The following is a 26,422-nucleotide window of genomic DNA, read 5'->3' as shown; positions in this document are numbered from 1 at the left end:
TAAACAAACACTTTGCCAAGCATTATATAGGGTAAGATCTGATGATTGGTTCCCTTTAAAAGGAAAACTGTCAGTCAATTCCTGTGGTTAGTGCGGGAGTGAACACGCAAGTTTTCCTTTAAAGGGGTACTCCACTCCAGTGCTTAGACATCTTATCCCCTATACAAAAGGATAGGGGATCAGATGCCTGATCGTGGGGGTCCCGCTGCTGGGGACCCCTGTGATCTTGCACGCAGCTCCCCAGTTAAAAATCAGTCCCCGGAGCATGTTCGCTCCGGGTCTGATTACCGGCGACCACGGGGCAGGCAGCGTGTGACGTCACGTCTCCACCCCCGTGTGATGTCACGCTCCTCCAATAGACTTGCATTGAGGGGGCGGAGCGTGACGACACACGCCGCCAGCCCTGTGGTGGATGGTAATCAGACCCGGAGCAAACATGCTCCGGGGACTGATTTTAACTGGGGAGCTGCGTGCAAGATCACAGGGGTCCCCAGCGGCGGGACCCCCGTGATCAGGCATCTTATCTCCTATCCTTTGGATAGGAGATAAGATGTCTAAGCGCCGGAGTACCCCTTTAATGTGCACTAGTTACCAGGCTCACCCAGCAATAGAGATGAATTGGGGACCCATGCTATCAGTATCAGAGGCCCTTTTAGATAGATTACGCAAAGTCCAGACCAAAAGAGCACTTTAATATTTTAGTCATATTTTCACTATAACCATGAAAAGAACCTTCAGCATCTAAAAGGAACTTTAATTATAAAAAAAAAATTCAAAATATATTTTGGGGACTAAATGATTCGCAATCCCCCAAACTTTATGAAAAGGTAAATTTTTCATTGTTAAAGGGGTACTCTGCTGGATTTTTTTCCCTTCTTTTTTAACTGATGACAGAAAGTTAACAGATTTTTAAGTTACTTCCATTTAAAAATCTTAATCCTTCCAGTACTTCGCTGCTGTATGCTGCAGAGGAAGTTATTTTCTTTTTGAATAGTTTTTTCTGTCTGACCACAGTGCTCTCTGCTGACACCTTTTTTTTTTTTGAGCCGATACAGATAAAATGTGAACTTTCAGGCAGATAGCCGATAACTTATACCGATATTCCGTGCATTTTAATTCACCCCCCCCCCCCCCCGCCAAATATCCTTGGTAAAATGAGGGTGCGTATGCGGGTATTCCCGGATACTGTTTCTGGCCCCGCAGAAGCGGCTGCAGATCAATGATTTAAAGCGGGAACTTAAAATCAATGAACTGCAGCGGCTTTTGTGAGTCCAGAGACTGCCACCCGCTTCTCTCCCCCTGCCTGTCCTGGGGTCCTGAGTCCAACCACCGCCCGATTGCCTCCCCCTTCCTATTCTCTGGCCAGAGACCGCCGCCGCCCCATTGCCTCCCCAGTTTTATAATTACCTGTTCCTGGGGTCCACGTTACTTCTGGCTCCGGCGGCGTCCTTAGCGGTCACTGTGCGCCGGGCCACTGACTGATGTCGCGTTGAGGACGTCACTCGTCTTTGCACAGCAACAGCGCAGGACGCTACAGTAGCCAGAAGTAGCGCGGACCCCGGGAACAGGTAATTATAAAACCGGGGATGGGGGAGGCAATGGGGCAGCGGCGGAGGTCTCTGGCCAGAGGATAGGAAGGGGGAGGCAATCGGGCGGCGGTGGTGGCCTCTGAACCTGCTGCAGTTCACTGATTTAAAGTTCCCGCATTATCAGCAAGGTAATTGCAGATACCGATAACTTAGAAAATCGTGAATATCGGCCAAAGCGATAATCAGTCGATCCCTAATTTGTAGTATACAGAGCTGATAAGTACTGGAAGGATTAAGATTTTTTAATAGAAGTACAACTTTGTTTAACTTTCTGACACCAGTTGATTGAAAAAAATAAAATAAAAGTTTTATAGACGAGTACCTCTTTAAATAACAATACTAAACTTTAATTTGTTATACATTTCCATTCTGGAAAACCAGAGTCAACATAATGACGTCATAAGTGCCATTTCTGAAGTTCTCGTTCCTTGGAAATTTCCAGCTCTGGCTGGTTATATGGCTAAGTGTATTGGGAAGATTGATCAAGCACTGACAGTCTGGCCGGTATGAACACAGACAAATTCAGGGGTACCCCCAGCATATAAAAGGATTGGGTATTGCTAGGATACGGTATCACTATATGAATGTGGACGGCCCGATTTCTTAAACACCCTTTAATAAACAGGAAAATGCATCATCGGTTTAGCACCATGTACCTTCTTAAGCACCATGTCGCTTGAATGGGCCCAGCTGCAGTTCCTAGCACAGCCAGGTGATTGGGCGGCACTGTGCGGGAAAAACAGCAAAAGGCATTCCATGTTCACACAGCGTAAAATGTGTGGAATGTTCCTCCGGAACCCACAGGCGGAAACAAGTCGTCTCTATAGACGGCAACGCATTTCCTAGCCTAGGGGTCTCAAATTGGTGGCCCTCCAGATGTTGCAAAACTTTAAATTGCAGCATTCCCGACAGCTATTAGTCTGGGCACGTCCAGGCATGCTGGGAGTTGACGTTTTTCCACATCTGGAGGGCCACCAGTTTGAGACCCCTGTCCTAACGGAATCTGCAAAAAACATTGAACAGATGCAATGTTTTGGCAAAAATAAGATTTTCCACAGCGGAATGGGACTCTGCTACAGTGGAATTTTCAAGCTGAATATTTCGGTGGAATTCCGCCGTGTGAACATGGCCTTAGGGAAGGGTCACACGTACAACATCCGAAGCGTATTTTGCTGCCAATTTTTCTAATCCTTGAGTTCAAAGGGTTAAAAAAAAAACAAACAATAATCAGCAGAAAATACACAGCAAATTCTGTAAGTGTGACCCTACTCTTAGGCTACGTTCAGATGTGCATAACCCCCTGTGGGTGTGTAATCACACACCGGATCTGCAGGTGCAGATATTACAATTTTAAATGAGCAGCGGATTTGAATACACCTTTAAGGTACGCTCACACGAGCGGACCCACAGCATATTTTACACTGCAGATCCGCCGCTGAACGACCGCTGCATGGTGGCTTTACATGTGCCTGCTCTGAGCAGACACACTGAAGCGCTGTGCGAGTCGCCGTGCATGCGTGGTGTACTCGCACACAACACGACCACTCCCCCTGTTCCATAAGCTAGGCAGAGAGTAGCTGTGATGTGCGACTATACTGCGCATGCGCGTTGCGACTCACACATAGTGTGTCTTCTCGTAGCGGTGTATTTCCGCTCCGAGCAGGCACATGTAAAGCCACCATGAAGGGGTCCTTCAGCAGCAGATCTGCAGCGTAAACGTACCCTTAGGGCTCGTTCACATGAACGGATTTGAATGCATATTCTAGTGTGTATTGTACTGCGGATTTTGAGCTGCTTTTTTTCTGCAGCTTTGTTTTATGCTGCTAATTTTTAGCTGATCAGTCAAATGATAAAATAAGCAGTAAAAAATAAGCAGCTGAGAATAAAAAGAGCAGTAGATCAGCTGCGGAAAATCCACACAAAAATCTGCTCGTGTGAACGGACCCTTAGGGTCTATTCACACGCACAGTATCCTGCGCAGGTTTGATGGGCAGGATTTGAAGCTGTGTTCAGTCATTTGATTTACATTGAAATCTGCAGCATAAAATCCTGCGCAGGATACTGTACGTGTGAACGCACCATTAGGGTACATTCTCACATGCCGTATTTTGCTGAGTATCTGCTGCTGCATATTTTCTTTCCCACTGAAGTCAATTAGGAAGTAAAATCAGCTGCGTTTTTTGCTCCCATTGACTTCAATGGGTAGGAAAATACATGCTTAGGGTAGAGTTATGCATATCATATTTTGCTGTGTATTTTCTGCAGCTGAGTTTGCTACCCATTGACTTCAATGAGTAGGAAAATTTGAAGAAAAATGTGGCATGTGTGAACCAACCCTTAAAAGGAGTTTTTTCCTAAAAACACTGCCACACCGGTCCTTAGGATGTGTGCAGTATTACAACTCTATTCCATTTGCTTCAATAGAACTGATCTGCAATACCATACACAACCTGAGTACAGCAGCTGTGCTAAAAAAAAAAAAAGTATAAATATAAAAACACCCTTAACCAGTGCTGTGTCCCCTGCATTTTTAGTATAGGTGGGAATCTTAGAGGTTAGATCTCATTGTTCATAAAGTGATAGTATGGCTTCCTAGTGCAGCGTTTCCCCAACCAGGGTGCCTCCAGCTGGTGCAAAACTACAACTCCCATTGTTTTGCAACAGCTGGAGGCACCCTGGTTGGGGAAACACTGGCCTAGTGATATGCAGCAATATTCCAAGATGTAAACACTCCTTTAAGACATTTGTGCTGTTCTGAAGATGCTTCACTTCAGAAGAACACATTAAAATAAACATTACTGGATATTATACAGAAGAAACGTTAACTAACCACACAAAAGGGGGGGGGGGAAACATTTTGTCAAAAAAAAATAAAAAAATAAAAAGGAGCGCAAAGAGCACAAAAGTGGGGCAGAAGAACAGATTAAGTTCTTACTGCTCACACTACACTTGGGTTTTTCCCATTTATCTCCCAAAGTTTTTTGTGGGAGGACCAACTAAGGCTTTGACTGTGATACACGAGCCATTCACATTGACAGCAGGCATTCCTTTTTGACATCGTACATAAAACACTGTTTTCCTTAAAGCTTTATTACCATCCGAATCTTTCCCGAAAAAAAAACAAAAACAAAAAAGAAAAACTTACGAAAACAATCTTTCTGCAGTGAGAAGATAACGGGGGTCAATTGATCTTTACTAGACGAATGGCAACCCTTAAGTTCAATAAATGAGCAGCATCTTGGCAAAGAGAAGAATCCTTTGAAGGCATTTGGGTGTTAGGCCCCCTTTTTCTCCAAAAGAAGTTTGTGCAGCTCGTCGGCGTCCTCTGTGGTTTTCACCCGGACGAGCATGGTGGCGGGAACAGTCGGGTTCTTCTCGTCGACAGGAGGGTTAGGGACGCACACAATCATGACATTGTTCTTCCCTGTCCGTGAACATGGCATAGAGGGCTGAACCAAAATGTTCAACAAGATGTTGCCTGAAATTATAGACGTGATATTAGTTTATTTATTCACAAAAAAAAGTAGGGAATGCAATCTGTGATGAGTTGCTTTGCATATTCCTTTTTCAAAACAAAAATAAATAAATAAATAAAAATAAAACTTTTTTTTAAATCAACTGGTGCCAGAAAGTTACAGATTTGTAAATGACTTCTATTAAAAATGTTTTAATCCTTCCAGTACTTATCAGCCGCTGTATATTACAGAGGAAGTTAATTTATTTTTTTAATTTCTTTTCTGACTGACCACAGAGCTCTCTGCTGACACCTCTGTCCATGTCAGGAACTGTCCAGAGCAGGAAAGGTTTGCCATGGGAAATTGTTCCTTCTCTGGACAGTTCCAGAGAAACTACTATGCCAGAGAACACCAAAGGTGGAAATGTTTTTAGGATAGGTCATTGCTTTATGATAGTTGGGGGTCAGACCTCAGGTGACAAGACTTAGGCTACGTTCACAACTACAGAGATTTCCAGAAGAATTTGATTCTGCTCACAGCAGCAGCCCCTCATTGATCTCAATTAGAATTTTGCTGCTTAGGTCACATGTCGGAAGTTCCATAGGAGAAGATTGGATAGGTGTCATTTGTCAACGGGAGAAAGACAATTTGCAGATTTCAGACAAAGGAAAATTTCATAAATGAGAACACTGCTTTGATTCAGTGCTGCGGCCCTTTATTCTTAGGATCAGGTCCTAGATGACAGACTAATAGTCATACATTTTTAAAAAAAAATGAATTATTCTAAAGCTACATCATCACTTGTACATTATACACTGACCCCTCCCCCCTCCCCCGACATACGATCATTTCAACATACGATGCCACGAGGCCATCGCATGTTGAAGACAACATCAACATACGATGCTTTTGTATGTCGGGGCCATCGCATAAACGGCTATCCGGCAGCGCAGACTGCTTCAGCTGCCACCGGATAGCCGTTTACGGTGCCCCGTGTGGTCCGCTGACGATCACTTACCTGTCCTCGGGGTTCCGGCACGTCTTCTTCGGGATCCCCTGCATAGTCGGCGCTCTCCATCGTCGTCATCACGTCGCTGCGCACGTCGTCCCGTCAGTCAATAGGAGCGGCGTGCATAGCGACGGAGAGCGAGGATGCCGGGGAAGCAGAGGCCTTGCCGGGGCGTCAGGAACACCCCTGGGACGGGGCAACCGTGATGGAAGGCGACATCCAGGGCAGTGGTGACAGTCCGGAGCGGCGGAGACACATGAGTATAACCTCCAATACCAGTGGTCTACATCCTGAGGACCTCCAGATGTTGCAAAACTACAACTCCCAGCATGCCCGGACAGCCGTTGGCTGTCCGGGCATGCTGGGTGTTGTAGTTTTGCAACATCTGGAGGTCCGCAGGATGTAGACCACTGTCCTATACTTTACATTGTTGAAACCATCGTATGTTGAGGGATCCGTGCAAACGATGGTCCATTTGGAACGGATTACCATCGTATGTTGAGGGACCACTGTATACACTTGTATATTATTTAAAGGAACAAGTACCAAACTTCTAGCCCTTTTTCAGCACAGTTCAGTGTTTAGTATGTTTACACCACACTCGATTTCTAAGGTGCTTTAGATCTTTTCCACGCGTATGCAACTGTATGGATACTGTAGATAAGATTTCTTTTAGTGTACAGTATACAAAGCACATGCCTGGCCTACTGTATTGTTGCAAGTATAGAGCAACAAACGCCTTATTCTATATCCTTCAGGTCCTATTGCCTGATGTCAGTCAATGTGAGAGGAATAAGAAATGATTTTAGTTAAAAACAGAACATTTTGCTGCTGGAACAAAACTGTCTGGTTTTTACCAATCCCAGCTCAGTTTCCAATATTAATAAACTCTGGTTCATTGAAAGCTGAGCCGTGATTGTTTTTGAGGCAGTTTTTATGTATTCTCCAGTGTGTTCTAGCAGCAAAACGTTCCGATTTCAACATGACAAAAATCATCTATTATTCCTCTGACAGTGACTGACATCAGGAAGAAACACACTGGAGCCAATACCACAGACAAGAGGAATATATCTCTGAAGAGGCTCAATCTCTATAAGTCAAAGCTCCATTGGGGAAAACACATTGATATGTAAAGTACATTAATAGTCTGAGTGCACATTTCATGCTGGTGAAGTCAAGTGAACGTGATGTGATGAAGTATTCTTAGAGACGCGGTCCAGAATGTAATTCTAAACAGGGCAATGAAGCGCGGGCACAAAATAAAGTGAAATGGTTTCTTTGCCACTTGTTACTCAGAATAGCAGCTTCTACTAGTCAGGATCCAGAATTCAGTCACAACTGGATAGAATAAGGATCATGACTTGTATGTAATGAATTTACCCTGCAAATGACCGATTTATCTATCACAAGTGGGAGTTGCATTTTTCTGTCCTTTAAAGGGGTACTCCGGTGCTAAGGACATCTTATCCCCTATCCAAAGGATAGGGGATAATATGACTGATCGCGGGGGTCCCCTGTGATCTTCCACGTCGAACCCAATTAGAATCAGCCCCCGGAGCGTGCTCGCTCCGGGTCTGATTACTGGCGATCACGGGGACAGAGCATAGTGACGTCACGGCTCCGCCCCCTCAATGCAAGCCTATGGAGGGGGTGTGAGCTGTCAAGCCCCCTCCATAGGCTTGCATTGAAGGGACGGAGCGTGACGTCACACGGGGGCGGAGCCATGACGTCACTATGCCCCGTCCCTGTGATCGCCAGTAATCAGACCCGGAGCGAGCACGCTCCGGGGGCTGATTCTAACGGGGTTCGGCGTGGAAGATCGCGGAGGGTCCCCAGCGGCAGGACCCCCGCGATCAGGCATCTTATCCTCTATCCTTTGGATAGCGGATAAGATGTCTTAGCGCCGGAGTACCCCTTTAATGACTTGAGAATCACATTTCACGTGCAGGACAAATGTTTGTTAAATTGCTGTAATTAAAATAAACTTCTGACATGTCATCCAGAAAAATCATAAAGTTTAGACTGCACCAGGTCTCAGTCCTGAGACCCAATGTGATCGAGAGTTTTAACCTGGTGAATTGTGCAGCAGCAGCACATTTCACTGCCTTCCTATCTGCCTCATTTATTCCATTATAGTTTATGGAGTGGAGTCAGGTCTGAAAGAGCTGGGGAGTGAAGCATGCTGCCACACATTTCACCGGGTTAGACGTACGATCACAGTGGGTTTCAGGACACAGAAATATTGTAATCTACACTATTGACATGTCTGGACAACACTTTATAGCGTATTTCGCTGCTGCATATTTTCCAACCCATCAAATCAATAGGCCAGAAAAAACAGTCACACAAGGAATAAGCTGTAAGACTCCAAATAAAGAAGGCTGACGAGTTTTAGAACCTCTTTTATACTTGCTAAATAGGCGTTAACTTAATACAGGAAGGGTCATTGCCAAATCACGACCGCTGACTGCCCTTCTGTAGGAGACAGATCAGCGCTACATTATAAAAGGCTGCATTTTCCCTATGAAACAGGATAATGAGTCTCGCTTTCAGGAATACATAGTGAAAATACTACATAACATCTTATAATATGAAGCTTTTTAATGTGCTAAGTAAAGATGTGGTACTTACCAAGGTTGGTATCAGCACGGACCAGCAGCTGAGTCTTTTGATCGCCTAAAGTCTTCAAATGAAGGGTGCCGACACCTTTCTCCTTAAATTCATTATCTTTTTTGTAGAACAGTTTACACCTGGAAATAATTTTTATACTTGTCATATTAAGATGACTTCCAAGGGAAACAACTTTCCACTTCCCTCACTTCATTCTCTATCAAGCTCTGGATATGTTGTGTCTTGGACCCCATTCAACTGTTTACACTTCTGATCAGACACCACCTTGAACTTTAGATTTATCCCTGCCTCTGTGCTTTGTCATCAATTTTATGATGCATCAGTACAGAATCACATGAGCAGCTACAACCAGTAACACACATGCATTTTATAGTGTGCGCACTGCGTTCCAAGCTGTAACAATCTTCATAGGATTAACTAGTGTCACAATAAGTCTGTACTCATACACTGCCTGTAGTTAGAGGCAATGGCTAATCTTACCAGTATTGACAAGTGAAGTAAGCAAATGGCATGAATGTTTAAAATAAAAAATAATCCACAACTAGAGAAGTTAAGTATTAACTCAACAGCGCCACAGTCTATTCAAAAAGCCACATTCATTACTAATACTTAAATCTGCCCTTTCAGGTTTTATACATAAAATTATTCATTTGATACTAGTAAGAACACTTGATACTGACTTTTTGGAATAGAAGGCATCATCTTCTTTTATTTCTTGAACAACTACTTTTGGTGGCTCTTCTGCTTCCTCATCAGCAGCACCTCCACCTAAAATTATTAGGAAAAAAACAAATAAAATAATCTAACATAGCTAAAGAAAAAATAAATAAATAAAAAAAAATTACTTTCAGATATCTAGAAGACACTATCAAGAGAAAAACTGTCAGATGAAAGCTATAAAAAAAATGTACACAAATGTCTGTTCTATGGGAGAAAAAACCTAAAAGGGCTACCTGGGGCAGCTGGGACCCTGCTCTTTACAACTATTATAAAGGGGACATCAAATGGGTTACATAATGTCAAAGAGTGATGTCTTATTCTCAAGTCAGTCAGTGAGAGTTTTGGTGCCCAGCACCACCACTGATCAGTTGTTTGAAGGGGCCAAAGTGTTCTGGAAAGTGTTGCAGTGTCTTTAATGTTTACCTCTGATCATTCTTACAATTGCCGCACTATAAGTAGAAGTGGTGCAATGTAACACCGCACTGCCCGATTGAAGTGAACAGGCAACAATGCAGTACAATGCCAGGATGAAGCGTATTGACTAAGGCTACTTTCACGCTGCCGTTGTGCCCCAACCGAAAATGGCTGTTAGGCTTATTATCGGGAAGGGGCACAGCGTGTACCAATGGGTCCCTATGGATCCCATTAACTATAATGGGGTCCGTCGGGTGCAGTTTTTTTTCTTTCCCCCTGCTATTTTCCCCTCCTTTTTCTGCTTGCCGGGTCACAACAGCAATGTGAAAGGAGCCTAAGGCTTCTTTATTGTGGTAAAATAATTACAGATTGAAAGGCTTTAGGTTGGGTCCACAGTAGCCAAATCATGACCTATTTTCATGTCTGCATTATGGTCACAAGATTTGGATTGACCACAGGTTAGATGACCCAAACTTACAGCTATAAGTCTGGCTCACAAGATCTGCAGTCAGGTCAGGACTTGCAGGCGCAACACGTAAGACGTAACACATCTGTGTTAGGAAAGTGTGAACCCAGCTTCATGTAGAAAATCACCTAAAGTTGCTCAAGTATATTCTCCAGCCAAATCGAACAAAAAAAATCTGCACTCTAAACAGCATGTCAGAAATTTGCATCAGCAACCTAAACGCCCAGTATGCTCAATGTTCCACTGGTGGGAAAGTAGGTCTTAATTACTCAGTATCAAGGGCTTTTTTGTGTGCATTGACCCACAGTATCTAAAGCAGCATTTCCAAACCACTGTGCATCAAGCTGTTGCAAAATTACAATTCCTAGTCAAAGACTGCCCGACCACGCTGGCAATTGTAGCTTTTCAACAGCTGGAGGCACAACAGTTGGGGAAAGACTGATCTAAAAGGGTAAAAGTAGCCATTCTTGATCCTCCAAGTGATTTAGAAACAGGGATCACCCTATATTCAACTAATGGCCAAAACCAACTTACTACTGTAGGGTTATCCTGTATATATCACATTCACATAATCAAATTACCTGAATCTTCACTCTGTTTAGTTGGCACCGACTGAACAGAAAATGAAGTTGTTCCGATATTGCTCTTACTTGTATCTTTACCAAACAGACCGGCAGTTCCTGCTGAGAAAGAGAACCCCGCTGCTGTCCCTGAGCCGAATGAACCAAAACTACTAGTATCTGTCTTTTGACCGAATGAGAACAGGGAAGCCGGCTGAGAAGACTTTTTTTCTGGAGAGGACTGAGCTGGAGGTTCAGATTTACTCTCTTTGCAAGTAAAAGAAAAAGTTGGTTTGGTCTCCACTTTTGCAGAGAGAAACGATGGAATGGTTGGAGTGCCCTTGGAGCTGTCACTCTCAGATCCGCTGTCTGTATTCACTCCATATTTCTGCTCTATGGTGGCTAAATATTTTTCATAGTCTTTAAAGATAGGCGTTAGATCACACAGTGGATTGGCGTTCACGTGTTTCACAATCCAGTCACGAACGGAACAGTTTAGGGACGTTAACTGTTTGTTGTATTCGGTGGAGCCAACAGACTTATTTGGACCAGAACTAGAGGTAGGTGAAGGCTTCTCTCCGTTGGTTTTTGCAGTGCTAGAAGTTCCATCAGTGGCTGTAGACGTAGGACCGTTTGTAAAGAGAGATCCTGGTGAATAAGATAAATACTATAAGCCAAATATAGGTATATAAAAGGAGGTACAACAGAGCCCTATCTTACATTCAAATAGGTGTCTAGCTTGGACTTACAGTGGTTTTCTAAAAGTATCCAAGTTGTGCTCCCTGGCTGTAGAATGGTTAAATTACATTAAACATCCTTATTTCACTGGGTTTCATCTGCTGTTAGCACAAGTGTAAGCGGAACAGATTCTGTTTACACTTGCATGCGGCAAGTTTCCAAATCTGCAGCATGCAAATTGTTCCATGCTGAAATTTTCCAAACCTTACCCGCCTGAACTGTAATCTGCTGCAGTGTTTCAAAAATCTGGAACAAATGTGCAGCATTTCAGGGGGGATGTCATCAAGCTGCTTAGGACCAAAATCAATGGGCTTATCTACATGTTAGAATGGAGAGAAGATCCAGCGCCTCACTCTGGAAGAACCAGCCCATCATTAAAGGGGTACTCCAGCATGCACAGAGTGGGGTCAACATGGCCCCTCCATGCATTCTCTATGAGGCTGGGTTCACATCACGTTTTTACCAATACGGGAGCTAAAACCTTGCACTCCCGTATCCCTGCCGTATGCCACCTGTATGTAAATCATTTCAATTTGCCCCGTATGCGGTTTTCCACCGGACCTCAAACCGCGGTCGACTACGGTTTTAGGTGCGGTGGGAAAACCACATATGGGGCAAAAATGAGCCGATCGGGGTCAGTGTTTCACTCCAGCCGGCTCATTGAAATGAATTACATGCGGGCGGCATACGGAAGGTTTTAGCTCCCCTCAGCCGTATGAAGTCTTGTATTGATAAAAATGTGATGTGAACCCAGCCAGAGAGTGTCAGAGATGCAAGATCAATGTACTCTGCTGTCTCGTGCACTCTCCTAGAGAATGCATGGAGGGCCTGTCGGGATGCAAGCAGTCGGATGCCCTGCGATTAGACACATTCCTTTATATGGGATAAATTTTCTACTGGATAAACCCTTCAATAGAAAGTATTACACAGAGAACACTTCATTTGTGTAAAGTTTCCTTTTCCATGTTGTAGTGCTGCAGAGAATATGGATATTTTTTACTTTTATTATTTTTAATTCTCTAGGTACCTTTAGCTCAAAGAGTCATATCCACAGAGAAGCATGTTAAGCTGGGCCCATTCCTGCCTGTGTTACAGAGGATTTCACTAAAGGGGATAAATCCACAGCATTTCCCCACAACAGAATGAGTATGCTGCAAATAAGAAAATCCACAGCATGCACTGTATTCTATACAGATCAAGTGGATGGGGACTGATACTTGCACCGTACTGTAAATTGCTGCTGAGTGCAAATCTGCTGTGTCTAGACCTGGCTCAATAGACCTGACTCAATCAATGTGGAAATCTACTTGTGGCTTTCTACATAAATAAAGGCGTTACAATAAGAAAACTGTATTAGAGTTATAGCATGGTTACTAAGCAGAGCGGCATTAAAAAAATATAAAATAAAAACTCACCAAAAGACTGTTTGTTTTCCCCCGCAGGCTTGGAGGTGAACAATGATGTTGTGCGGCTTCCGTTGGTCAGACTTGGAAAAGGTTTTGCAGCAGAGTCGCTTCCAAATCCACCAAAACTTGCTCCAGATGCTGAGAATAAACCTTTAAATCCTTTAAAAGCGCCACTGCCCTCAGTCTAAAAAGGGAAGAAAAAAAAGACAAAAACGTATATTCAGCTTCACATCACATTTAGATGTCCGGTCACATAAACGTTGCGGATCTTACTTCACTTCCTGGATTTCTCCTTTTTGCCTTCTTAATTTCTCTGCACTTCAAAACATCTTGACTGGCAACAGAGAACGTCCCAGCCTGCAAGATTGTGAGACGGATGATAAAACAACACAGGCATACAGTAAAAAGGCTGCTAGATTTAAAAGATTGTTTTGTATCTCGCAAGCGATGGCTTTACAGCCTTTATAAGAAAGAAGGACAACAGAGTAGGAACAACAGTGTCCAGTGTTTCAGAAGTTTTGAGCCTCTGTAAATAGTTTTTTTTTTATTTACATAAAAAATTTACAATTTTATTGATAACATACATATAAAAGCAGATAAAGAGCATAGAAAGGATATCAGGCACTAGACTAGGCCCACAGCAGATAAGGTGGTGATGGCAGCTGAAAAACCATGAGCATAAATAGGAACATGTGCCAGGGAGGTATGAAAAGATTAGAAAAGAGAAGGCAAATGTTAAACGGCTACACATGATGGATACAGTAAGTACAAACATAAGCAATTCGCTCAAAACAGAAAAAAAAAAAAAGACATACAAATAGCTGCCATGTACACTGCCCGAGACAAACTACCTGCATACACCAACGTACATTTTGCTAAGGCTTCATCAGGGGGATGTGGCTACTCATATTTTCCTACCTCCCTAGCACTTTCTGTTTATGCCCATTGTCCCTCTGTAAATAGCTTTGTTAGTGTTTTAAATAGGAGTCTTAAGTATAGACATCGGTGGAGTTTCACTAATATATTAGTGGTGCACCGAAATGAAAATTTTAGGCTGAAATTGAGAATTAAGGATGTGCTTGGAGAAAAAAAAAAAAAAAGACTTTCCTCATCCACTCAAAGTAAAATAGATAAAATGTGGTATTAGTTTTGGGTCAGCTGCAGAGCCATAGGCTGTGTCAGGGCATGCTAGGAGGTGAAGATAATTACTAACTAATTACAACTCGCAGCATGCCCTGACACAGCCTATGGTTCTCCAGCTGACCCAAACAAAAATCACCACTCCCAGCATGTGGCACTATAACATACTATTAGTGTAAAATGCTAGTTGTTGCAGATTTGGTTTAGGTCAGCTGCAGAGCCATAGGCTGTCTCAGGGCATGCTGTGAGTTGTACTAGCTCTGGGTCAGCTGCACTGGGTCTGCAACCTTTGGCTCATCAGCTGGTGCAAAACTACAACTCACAACATGCCTTGACAGCCTACACCAGCTACAGATTCACAGATGTGCACACTACTATTACTGGAAGGATAGAGGAGGTGCTGTGACAGCTGGTGTTGGTATGGAGAGGGGCGCTGCGACTGCTGGTGTTGGGGTATGGAGAGGGGCGCTGCGACTGCTGGTGTTGGGGTATGGAGAGGGGCGCTGCGACTGCTGGTGTTGGGGTATGGAGAGGGGCGCTGCGACTGCTGGTGTTGGGGTATGGAGAGGGGCGCTGCGACTGCTGGTGTTGGGGTATGGAGAGGGGCGCTGCGACTGCTGGTGTTGGGGTATGGAGAGGGGCGCTGCGACTGCTGGTGTTGGCGTATGGAGAGGGGCGCTGCGACTGCTGGTGTTGGCGTATGGAGAGGGGCGCTGCGACTGCTGGTGTTGGCGTATGGAGAGGGGCGCTGCGACAGCTGGTGGTTGGGGTATGGAGAGGGGCGCTGCGACAGCTGGTGGTTTGGGTATGGAGAGGAAGCGGTGACTGCTGGTGGTTGGGGTATGGAGAGGAAGCGGTGACTGCTGGTGGTTGGGGTATGGAGAGGAAGCGGTGACTGCTGGTGGTTGGGGTATGGAGAGGAAGCGGTGACTGCTGGTGGTTGGGGTATGGAGAGGAAGCGGTGACTGCTGGTGTTGGGGTATGGAGAGGGGCGCTGCGACTGCTGGTGTTGGCGTATGGAGAGGGGCGCTGCGACTGCTGGTGTTGGCGTATGGAGAGGGGCGCTGCGACAGCTGGTGGTTGGGGTATGGAGAGGGGCGCTGCAACAGCTGGTGGTTGGGGTATGGAGAGGGGCGCTGCGACAGCTGGTGGTTGGGGTATGGAGAGGAAGCGGTGACTGCTGGTGGTTGGGGTATGGAGAGGAAGCGGTGACTGCTGGTGGTTGGGGTATGGAGAGGAAGCGGTGACTGCTGGTGTTGGGGTATGGAGAGGAAGCGGTGACTGCTGGTGTTGGGGTATGGAGAGGAAGCGGTGACTGCTGGTGTTGGGGTATGGAGAGGAAGCGGTGACTGCTGGTGTTGGGGTATGGAGAGGAAGCGGTGACTGCTGGTGTTGGGGTATGGAGAGGAAGCGGTGACTGCTGGTGTTGGGGTATGGAGAGGAAGCGGTGACTGCTGGTGATGGGGTATGGAGAGGAAGCTGTGCCTGCTGGTGATGGGGTATGGAGAGGAAGCTGTGCCTGCTGGTGTTAGGGTGCACAAGCCCCAATTGTCAGACAAGTGTCCTGTCCATACATGGTGCACAAGGTCAGTATGACATCAGGCTAGGGGGCAGAGAGTGGTACTTTAGGCTGTATGCCGGAGGGGGCTCGGGGAAGGTATTGTTATTTACGTGGGTGCTGCTGCCGTTTCTGCAGTTGGACCCTCACCAATAAGCTTCTTATCCCCCATCTTATGGATAGGGAATAATCAGCTCTAATGGGAATACCACTTTAACCCTTTTACAAAAGGATTTGTGTAATGTCACATAACTTTAAACTGTATTTTACTCTACTTTCCATGCTGCACTGTGGTATCTAGAGATGAGCGAACTTACAGTAAATTTGATTTGTCACGAACTTCTCAGCTCGGCGGTTGCTGACTTTTCCTGCATAAATTAGTTCAGCTTTCCGGTGCTCCGGTGGGCTGGAAAAGGTGGATACAGTCCTAGGAAAGAGTCTCCTAGGACTGTATCCACCTTTTCCAGCCCACCGGTGCACCGGAAAGCTGAACTAATTTATGCAGGAAAAGTCATCAACTGCCGAGCCGAGAAGTTTGTGACGAATCAAATTTACTGTAAGTTCGCTCATCTCTAGTGGTATCCTATCTTTTCCATGATTGTCTCATACTTCCTTAATGCTTCAGACCCCTCAGTTTGTTGATAAAAAGAACTGACCGTATGGCTGCATGTCATGGAGGTCCGGAACTTGTCCTGCCCGCAAGGTACCTTTCTGGTGTTATCAGTATATTATGATCGATATTCCATCAGCTGAGCCCCTCAATGCATGGTCACACACAGCCAGCTATATTGTACCCTGTTACATTGTGTCTTGTTCTTTAGCCTTACTATACCACGGTTATTTTTTCTTTTCTGTTCTGTTCTTTTGACATATCCTTGTCGAAATGATAACTACGCAATGTAACACTAGTCGCTTTAGTCGACTTCTACTGACTATTTAATTTGTAAGTCTCTGACTTCCATACAGTTGTTCTTGTTTGTACATTACATTTTTTAATAAACTTTGAATTTGGGAGAAGGGGAAAAAAATAAAATAAATAAAAAAAAAAAAAAAAGGACTGACAGACCAAAAGGCTGTATCCATGGTACTTTGCAAGTTCTGTTCAAACACTGAAAATGCTAATTCTCGCAGATCTAAATATTTAGTTGTCATATGTTGGCATTCAAAGACATTGTAAGAGGCTGCAGGTAACCCAAACACTTACATCCTCAGACTCTTCCTCTTGATCCCAGTTGCGATCTGTCAGCTCCTTGTCTGCGATTCTCTTTGCCATTTTGCCAGCACTGAAAAAAAGAAGGACACGAGAAGTTTAGTATTGATTCAGGAATCGTGCAAACCATTATATCCCGCCCCCTCAATACAAGCCTATGGGAGGGGGCGTGACGGACGTCACGCCCCCTCCTATAGACTTGCATTGAGGGGGCGGGGCATGACATCATGAAGGGACGGAGCTATGACATCATGCGCTCCCAGCGTTGGCTTCGGCATTCGGAACAGTTTGCTCCAAACGCTGAGCAGCAGAGTAACCCCTTTAGGGTGCATTCACATACTATTACTAGCAGAGGGTTGCCCGCTGCGAGTTACGCAATCATTGATTTAAATGGGTCCACAGGCAGTCTGCAATAGTGTCAGATTTGCATACTGCCCGCGGACCCATGCAAATGAATGGTAGCATAACTCACAGCGGGAAACCCGTTGCTAGTTACTAGCGTGTGTACGCACCCTCAGAGTACCTACCACTAAGTAAACAGGGAAACATATCTGTTTCCCTCATCCTCCCAAGTCCATAGCACTTTGTCTTTTTCAATTTGGCCCATTATTTATCAAGATATTGCTCTATAAACTCTGCTCACTCTCCCTCTGCTTTAGCTGTGAGTGGCGTTACCAGGCAGGTGTGACGTCACCTGAAGTCTGCATGGTAACATTTCCGCCCCTTCCCTGTTCTATGCTGCGCTCGGAAGCTCGCATAGAACAGGGAGCCAATCATGGCAGGCAGGCCGAGTCCCCTCCTCCCTGTTATGCACATCACGAGGCATACAGAGAGAAGGGACATCGGAGCATGCTGCCTGCTGTGCACCCTGCTGTACAAAGTGAGCATCAAACATGTGCCACACTCTATACTTACATAAAAAATACCTCGATCACAGGACAGAGTAATATGTGCCACACTATGTCCTAGGACCATCAGCGCTGCAGTGAACGCTGATGGCCGGACAGCCTATGTGAGGGGCGGGGACAAGAGGCAGGGGGCGTTCACTATGTCTGTTTGCAGATACCTCTGGACGCGCAGCGCTCACTCCCATCTGCATGATTGACAGCCAGGGAGCGCGCTCATGTTCCGCCCCACCCGCACTTCCGGAAATCGGACCAGTGCCCATCCAGCACTGGTCCGGAGGCTATGCAGGGCCTGCAGAACAGTATAGAAAAGAGACCCCTAGTGGCCACTTTTTGAACAGGTAAAAACTGCTTGAAATATTGTTTTTTTTAATGAAGATATATTGCCCGAAATGACATAAGGTATACAATATAAAAGTTTTACTTGATGACAGGTACTCTAAGCGTAAACTATCAAGAAAACCTGTTTGGTTCTGCAGCTGTTCCAATCCTACAGCTCTGAGAATGCTCTTACAGCTGCAGATATTGGTGCGGACTGTTTGGACAGCTATGACTGTGCAGGGTGTGAATAGCAGTGACTTTTACCCTAGCACTATGGTGGCTCAGTCTGTGATAAGACTAACCCTATAACCCAAATAGCAGTCCCTGATAGCACCTTCCCAAACTACAGAATGGCAAACTGCCAGTCCAATAATCCTCAACTGGCACAAAACCAAGCAACTCTGCCACCAGAACCATAGGAAAGCTTTATAAAACAATAGATAAAAAACACTGAAAAGGATGTCCTCATACCTGTAACTTGCTATGCTAGACCAATGTGTCCCTCTTGTCATAATACTGCTTATTAGGTTTTCTTTATTGTGTCCAATTGTGTGGTTCCCCCCCCCCTTACCATTTTTGTTTTCAATATTGACATATTGGGGTAGATTATTGTTCAGAGGCCTTTTTAAAAATAAAAGCAGCGATCTGATTGGTTGCTTTGGGCATCAGCTCCACTTTTCCTCTACACAGGTTTTGATAAATCATCCCCCCCCCCCCCCCGTTTTTTGTTATGGATGATGATTGTTTCCAATGGCAGCAAGAAGTCATTGCTTGTCTATATTATTTGATCTAACTCCCTCCCGCTTTCTTTTATTTATGTAAAAAATTAAATAAACCTTTTAATGAGAAAAAAAAAAAAATACAGAAAATTTTTAGCAATGTAAAGAAGGACGACAATCTAAGGCTACTTTTACACAGCCGCTGAGCTCCGCTAAAAAGTAGTGGTACAAAATGACAGGAGCGGAGCAGAGGAAAAATTACTGCATGGCCGGTATTTTTCTACGCTCATTCCTCCAGAATAATGGACACCTGACGCACCCCTTGCAAAATCAATGGGATCTGTAGGTAACCAGCTCTCCAACCCATTTAGGGTCCGTTAAAGAGTAGCTCACACCATCCTTTTTTTTATGTCCCTGCCTATTGCCCATCTATCCCTAACCCCCTCTCTGATTTTTTTTTTACTTCTCTTAGAAATGGCTTTTTGTCTACCTGGTAGTGTGCTCACTTACCAGGCAGACTTCCCCAACAGGAAAGATGTCACGGATGCCTGCTGGGGGCCGACTTCCGCCCTTAGCTCATCTTGACAGGCAGGAAGCAAGCGCAGGCTGACTGAATTCGGACCGATGCCCGGCTGGGATTGGTCTGAAATCAGCTGTGACGTCACAGCAGGCTGCAGCTGGCCGCCCCCTAGTGGCTGGATTTCAAAAGCAAAATACAATATTATAACCCCGCAAAAAAGTAATTGAAGTATTTTAGAAATATGTTGAAGTACATAAGTACTACAAAATATATTATATATATATTTATATTTTTTTTGTTTCTTTATAAAAAAACGTTAGTGACAGTGCCCATTTAAGCGGGAAAGAAAGTCTAACAGTCCCTAATGGGACGGAGCATAGCTGGGACTAAAAATTATTATTTTTTTTTAAATTATTATTCACAAGATTTAGAGTTATGTCAAAGGTTCTGATCAGTCGGGTTTGAGTGTTCAGACCCAGACTGATCACTTTAATGAGCCTAAGTGTGTTCTCTCTTCTGGTTCTGTGCTACAAATCGGTTGGAGTTTCAACATTCAAAACTTGTGGCACAAATTATTTTGCAATTGTCCTATTCAAATGAATTTATTCACAGAAACTACTGAAAAAAAAAAAAAAAATGCCATGCACTTCAGGGTATTGTTTGGGGAAGCAAATGATAATCTGCTACTTTAGGTCAGTGTTTCCCAACCAGGGTGCCTCCAGCTGTTGCAAAACTACAACTCCAGCATGCCCGGACGGCCATCGGCTGTCCGGGCATGCTGGGGGTTGTAGTTTAGCAACAGCTGGAGGCATCCTGGTTGGGAAACACTGACCAAGGAGCTCAGAGCACATGTGTTACTTGCTGACTCATCAGGTTTCCTATTCCCCTTACTATAGCAGGAAGTAGACCCAGGATTTTTGGCCGGCAAATGACGGAAACACGTGTTTAGCTGCGAGCACATGCTACATTGTTGTAAAGATCAGGCCTGTGGGGTGAGAATTCTGAGAACACACAACAGGACAGATCGCTATGAATTAACCCCCCCCCCCCCCCATACTCTTCTCGGCTCGTTGAAATAATCAGCGAGTGTCTCAGTTCGACGACCCCGATTGACTAAAACTTTTGACATGTCTCCGAGGTGTGAAAAGTTTATTACAAAATTATAGATAGTGGGGATCTCAGCACTCTCAAAAACTGATATATCTACATGACACCTGACAGCATGCAGAAGTGCAGAGTCTTCAAATCAACCACCAAGAACATTACAACCCAAAGACCATGACAGGTTGACAGGTTTCATGTATTTTTTTTGGGCGCCCCAAACATAAGGATTCTGCACTCCTGGATGCTGTCGGATCTCATCCTTGAGGTCACTTGAGATGCTAAACCCATTACAGAGCTGCTGAATCAACTTACGACTGACAGGCGTTGGACCCTATGATCAGAAACCTGTCACCTATCCTATCTTGGGATAATCCCTTTAACCCCTTAAGACCGAGCGTTTTTTTTTAGTTTTTCCTCCTTACCTTTTAAAAATCGTTTTCACCTTTTTATTTTTCCGCATACAGGGATGTATGAGGGCTCATTTTTTTGCGCCATGATCTGAAGTTTTTATCAGTAACATTTGTTTTGAATGGACTTTTTGATTACTTTTTATCAAAAAAAATTTTATGGTATAAAAAGTGACCAAAAACACGCTATTTTGGACTGAATTTTTTTTGCGCGTACGCCATTGACTGCGCTGTTTAACTAACAATATATTTTTATAGTTCGGAAATTTCCGCACACAGCAATACCATGTCTTTTTTTTTAAATGGGAAATGGGTCATACGGACTTTTATTAGGGGAGGGGTTAGATAATCTTTAACTTTTTATTTTATTTTATTTTTTTACGCAGTGTTATAGCCCCCTCTAGGGGCTATAACAATGCACACACTCATCCGTTACACTCATCCGTTACACTCATCCGTTACACTCATCCGTTACACTCATCCGTTACACTCATCCGTTACACTCATCCGTTACACTCATCCGTTACACTCATCACTTTTTACAGCCCGGGCACAATAGGATCATAAATCCCGCTACACTCCTCGTGGAAAACTGTAACCTTCCCCCATCCGCACTAACCAGCGGTACTGGCTGGTAGCGCAGGGGACACTGATCAGTTTCATGCTTACCGTGCCGGAATCCGCCGCGCCATTCTGCCGTAATATTCTATTTTGGGTATATGCTAATGAGTTTCTAACTGGCACTCTGACATCAGTGCCGCTGACCGCAGCGTCGCCCTGCTCATCAATATTCCTCTCCTCCCTCTTCATTACAGATTGGGGAGAAGAGGGAGAGGCGGAGGGAGGGGAGGAATATTGATGAGCTGGGCGATGCTGTGGCAGGCGACACTGACGTCAGAGCGCCAGTTAGCCCGGTTGGCGCCAGTTAGCCCCAGATCTGCCGTGCCATTCGTTATATGCTAATGAGGGGCTAACTGGCGCCAACCAGGTTAACTGGCGCTCTGACGTCAGTGTCGCCTGCCACAGCATCGCCCAGCTCATCAATATTCCTCCCCTCCCTCCGCCTCTCCCTGTTCTCTCCGCTCTGTAATGAAGAGGGAGGGGAGGAATATTGATGAGAAGGGCGACGCTGCGGCCAGCGGCACTGACGTCAGAGTGCCAGTTAGAAACTCATTAGCATATACCGAAAATAGAATATTACGGCAGAATGGCGCGGCGGATTCGGGAACGGTAAGCATGAAACTGATCAGCGTCCCCGCACTAGCAGCCAGTACCGCTGGTTAGTGCGGGGGGGGGGGGGGGGAGAAAGCTGACAGTGTTCATTTAGAGCCACAATCAATTGCGCTTTGACTCCATCTTTGACACATCTTTGGTCATACAAATCTAGTTACTTCCAGGTGGACATGACCATGTCCCATGTCTGGATCCCTCCACCCTCTATTGCAGTGGTCTTCAACCTGCGGACCTCCAGATGATGCAAAACTACAACTCCCAGCATGCCCGGACAGTGAAAGTGGCGACATATATCGAACAAATATCTATACTATATAGTGTTTAGTTACTAATATTATACAGTGCCCACAAACAGTGACGCCAATTGTCCAAGTGGCGCCATACAGTGTAGAAATATCTATACTGTACAGTTTTTAATAACCTGTATTATTTATTGCCCGCATATAGGGTCATACAGTGCCCAAGTAATGCCGCATAATGTAAAAATATCTATATTAAATAGTGTTTAATTATTAGTAATACACAGTGCCTGCAAACTGTGACATACAGGGCCCAAGTAGTACTATATAGCAGTGGTCTTCAACCTGCGGACCTCCAGATGTTGCAAAACTACAACTCCCAGCATGCCAGGACAGCTGATGGCTGTCCGGGCATGCTGGGAGTTGTAGTTTTGCAACATCTGGAGGTCCGCAGGTTGAAGACCACTGCTTTATAGGCTGAAGGTGGTAGAGATGCCCCAAATAGTCAAGGCGACAGTATTATACAGTTTGAACAACTTACATTTTTGTCATCTGAATAAACTTTTGACACGTCTGGACTACATTCTAAAAGTTTAGATAGCACTGGGACCAGCTGTGATCGAGTGTGTGCCATATATATTTAAGGGATTGACCGATATCGATTTTTTAGGGCCGATACCGATAATCTGTGACCCTTCAGGCCGATAGCCAATAATTTATTCTGGTATAAGTTATCGGCTGTCGTCTCCCCCCCACCCGGCCCCGCAGAGGCCGCTGCAGATCAATGATTTAAAGCGGGCGCTTTAAATCAATGAACAGCAGCGACTTTTGCGGGGCCAGAGACCTCCGCTGCCGCCACCCCGCTTCTTCTCTCCCCCTGCCTGTCCTGGGGTCCAACCACCCCCATCCCCGGTCTTATAATTACCTGTTCCAGGGGTCCGCGCTAGGAATCGACCGATTATCGGTTTGGCCGATATCCACGATTTTGGGCGTTATCGCCAATTACCTTGCCGATAATGCCCCCCCACCACCGCACCGCCCCATTGCCTCCCCCATCCCCAGTTTTATAATTATCTGTTCCCAGGGTCCACGCTACTTCTGGCTCCTGCGTTGCGCTGTGACGCCCTCAACGTGATGTCACCGTCAGTGCGCACAGTGACAGCTCAGGAGGACGCCACCGGAGCCAGATGTAGAGTGGACCCCGGTAATTATAAAACCGGGGATGAGGGGAGGCAATGGGGCCGGGGCGGTGCTGTGCAGTGGGGGGTTTGGCGCGGTGCGTTGGTGGTAGGGATCGACCGATTATCGGTATGGCCGACATTATCGGCCGATAATCACGCTTTTGGGCATTATCGGTATTGGCAATTACCTTGTCGATAACCCGATAATACCCCGCCCCTGCACCGCGACCGCCCCCCCCAACCCACCGCGTCGCACCCCCCACCGTAGTGCTGGGCGATATACCGGTATGGATTTTTGCCCATACCGCTATACCGGTCGGGCCCCTCCCCCACCCTCCGAGTCAATAAAAAAAAAATTAAACTTACCCGTAATGGGGGTGGTCCGGGCCATCCATCGTTCCTGTAGTGTCCGGGGGCGTTCCGGGTGAACTAGTCCGGGCTGTCCTTCTCCGGCGGTCATCTTCTCCACTCCGGACAGGCTCCGGCCTAATAGCTGTATAGACGCCGCTACGCCGTGACGTCAGGTGCGTCGCTGCGCACGGGCGTCACTGCGCAGCGGCGTCTATGCAGCGTACTAGGCCGGAGCCTGCCCGGAGTGGAGAAGATGACCGCCGGAGAAGGACAGCCCGGACCGGTTCACCCTTCACCCGGAACGCCTCCGGACACTACAGGAAGGATGGATGGCCCGGACCACCCTGACAGGTAGGGGGAGAGAAGCGGGTGGTGGCGACGGCCTATGGCCCTGCAAAAGCCACTGCAGTGCATTGATTTAAAGCGCCCGCTTTAAATCAATGATCTGCAGCGGTGTCGCGGGGGGATAGTCGATAACTTATACCGGAATATCGGTATAAGTTATCTGCCCTAACCTCCACTGATTATCGGCCCAATAAATCGGTCGATCCCCAGTTGGTGGGGGTCGCGGTGCGGGGGGGGAGGGGGACTGGGGCGGTGATAGGACTCAGGAGGACCCCCGGACAGGCAGGGGGAGAGAAGCGGGTGGTGGCAGCGGCCTATGGCACCGCAAAAGCCGGTGCAGATCATTGATTTAAAGCGCCCGCTTTAAATCGTACTTGGCTGCCGCTGGGACCCCCACGTTCTCTGTGCAGCACCCCGCATTCGGTTAGAACACTGGGTGCGGGGTTCATGAGGTCACGCCACGCCACGCCCCGCCCCCTCAATGAAAGTCATCACGCCCCTCTTCCATAGACTTGCATTGAGAGGCGTGGCATGACATCAGGACCCTGCTGCTCGCTCCAAGGTGCAGCGGAGTACCCTTTTAAAGGAAATCTGTCACCAGTGTCACCTGCACTAACCTGTCGGTACAGACAGATAGTGCAGGCGACACTGATAACAACAGTACTCACCCTGTTCCGTGGAGTCGTTCTTCGGTAACCTCCATTAACTTCAGCTCCGGGCCTGGTTTGAGGCATGGGCGGAGCTTAGTGATGTCACCGCTGCTGTCCTCTAGCAGCGGGACTCGGCAGAAGTGACATCACTAAGCTCCGCCCATGTCCCAAGCCCATGAGCTGACGGAACCGGAGATTACCGAAGAACGACTGCACGGACGGGGACCAGGTAAGTACTGTTGTTTATCAGTGTCACTGGCGCTCCATTTATACAGGCTGCCTGCACTATCGGACGAGTCGGAAGGTACGAGACCTCCGCCTGTCTGTTACCTTCCGGCTCGTCCAATCGGCATCCGATCAGCTGAGGGGACAGGAGGAGGAGGTCGTCTCTTACCTTCCGGCTCACTGAGCTACCGGCATTTATACGCATTGCATTTAGACGCTGCAATCAACTTTGATCAGTGTCTAAAGGGTTAATGCCAGATATCAGCACCCGATCGGCGATGTCCGGTTTCAGCTGTGGTTCCCGGTTGCTGAGAGTTGTAGTTTTGCAACAGCAGGAGGCACACTGCTTGGGAAACACTGGCTTATGTTGTGTGATCCCCACTCTAAAATGTATCCCCCTAAAGGGGCAAAACACAATTAGTCGGGGGTCACCACCGATCTAAAGAGCAGGGACAAAATTGAACAACCCATGAACCGACCACAGCGCAAATGTGCACCCGGCGTTCCCTTTTTTTTAACTCTCTACGCAGCATCCGGCCATTGCCGGGATACCACACACAGCCGCCATCATCCGGAAACGGCGCCACCCCTGTCCTCAGGATGTGTGTGGTATTAGAATACTATTCCCTTTAAAAGGAACTGTGCTGCAATACCACATACAACCTGAGAAGCAGTGTGGCGCTGTTTATGGATAAAAGCTGTGTTTTTTTTTTTTTTTTTTTATACGATCCCACATATGGGCCACAACGTAGACAAAACCCATTGCGTCACATGGTTTCCGGTAAAACTGCGATACACTGCGGGGAATATATAAAAAAAATAATAATAATAAGTAAAGCAAAAGGATAAAAGTACAAATATATTGTATAATAGCATTATTGCAGCCGTACAATAGTTTTAGTAGCCACCTGCTGCAAAACTACAACTCCCAGCATGCCCTGACAGCCTGCGGCTGTCAGGGCATGCTGGGAGTTGTAGTTTTGCAACAGCTGGAGGCACCTCGGTTGGGAAACACCGGCCTATAACATAATGCTCACGCCAGTGACGTCATCCGAGTCCCCATGTGAGAGAGGATTCCCCCGTCTTCAGCCGCCATTCTCACCTCCTGTAGACACGAGTAGGGGCCCCGTCACTTCACACACGCTGGCCCGATCCGCCTCTGTCCTTCCTCACATGCAGCGACCACCCCAGCGACACAACCAGGGCGGGAAACGTCTTCAGGCGGCCATTTTGTAAGAGCGCCGACAGGTTAGACTCCACTGCGCAAACTCCGGAACTAACGGCCGCGAGAGGGAAAAGAGGGAAAAAAGGGGGCGGGGCTACCCC

At 46.2% G+C, this 26,422-nt stretch overlaps 1 protein-coding gene across 2 annotated transcripts; it reads right to left on the bottom strand.

Annotated features, from left to right (window-relative positions):
• Positions 1-1,383: 1,383 nt before the first annotated feature.
• NUP50 (nucleoporin 50) lies at positions 1,384-26,356 on the bottom strand. Of its 2 annotated transcripts, none has more exons than XM_056517454.1 (8): positions 21,542-21,730; positions 16,891-16,969; positions 13,262-13,345; positions 12,998-13,172; positions 10,866-11,492; positions 9,365-9,452; positions 8,685-8,803; positions 1,384-5,067 (listed from the first exon to the last, which is right to left on the bottom strand). In XM_056517454.1, exons 1-8 carry the CDS (start codon positions 21,562-21,564, stop codon positions 4,865-4,867), a joined length of 1,398 nt encoding a protein of 465 aa, XP_056373429.1. In that variant the 5' UTR covers positions 21,565-21,730; the 3' UTR covers positions 1,384-4,864. The 2 variants fall into 2 exon arrangements, with proteins under 2 accessions (XP_056373429.1, XP_056373430.1); XM_056517455.1 differs by lacking the exon at positions 21,542-21,730 and adding an exon at positions 26,199-26,356 and having other exon boundaries at positions 1,386-5,067.
• Positions 26,357-26,422: the final 66 nt, after the last annotated feature.

This window comes from Hyla sarda, chromosome 4, assembly GCF_029499605.1.
Source record: "Hyla sarda isolate aHylSar1 chromosome 4, aHylSar1.hap1, whole genome shotgun sequence".
Classification (NCBI taxonomy): domain Eukaryota; kingdom Metazoa; phylum Chordata; class Amphibia; order Anura; family Hylidae; genus Hyla; species Hyla sarda.
The sequence above is the reverse complement of the archived record's forward strand: the minus strand, read 5'-3'. Positions and strand labels throughout refer to the sequence as shown.

Coding starts and splice junctions, on each gene's coding strand:
- NUP50 (XM_056517454.1), bottom strand. CDS start 21,564: ATGGCGCGGCGGATTCCGGCACG. Junction 13,173..13,261: donor GGAGAAATCCAGGAAGTGAA/GTAAGATCCGCA, acceptor TTCCCTTTTTAG/ACTGAGGGCAGTGGCGCTTT. Junction 11,493..12,997: donor GGAAAACAAACAGTCTTTTG/GTGAGTTTTTAT, acceptor CTTATTCACCAG/GATCTCTCTTTACAAACGGT.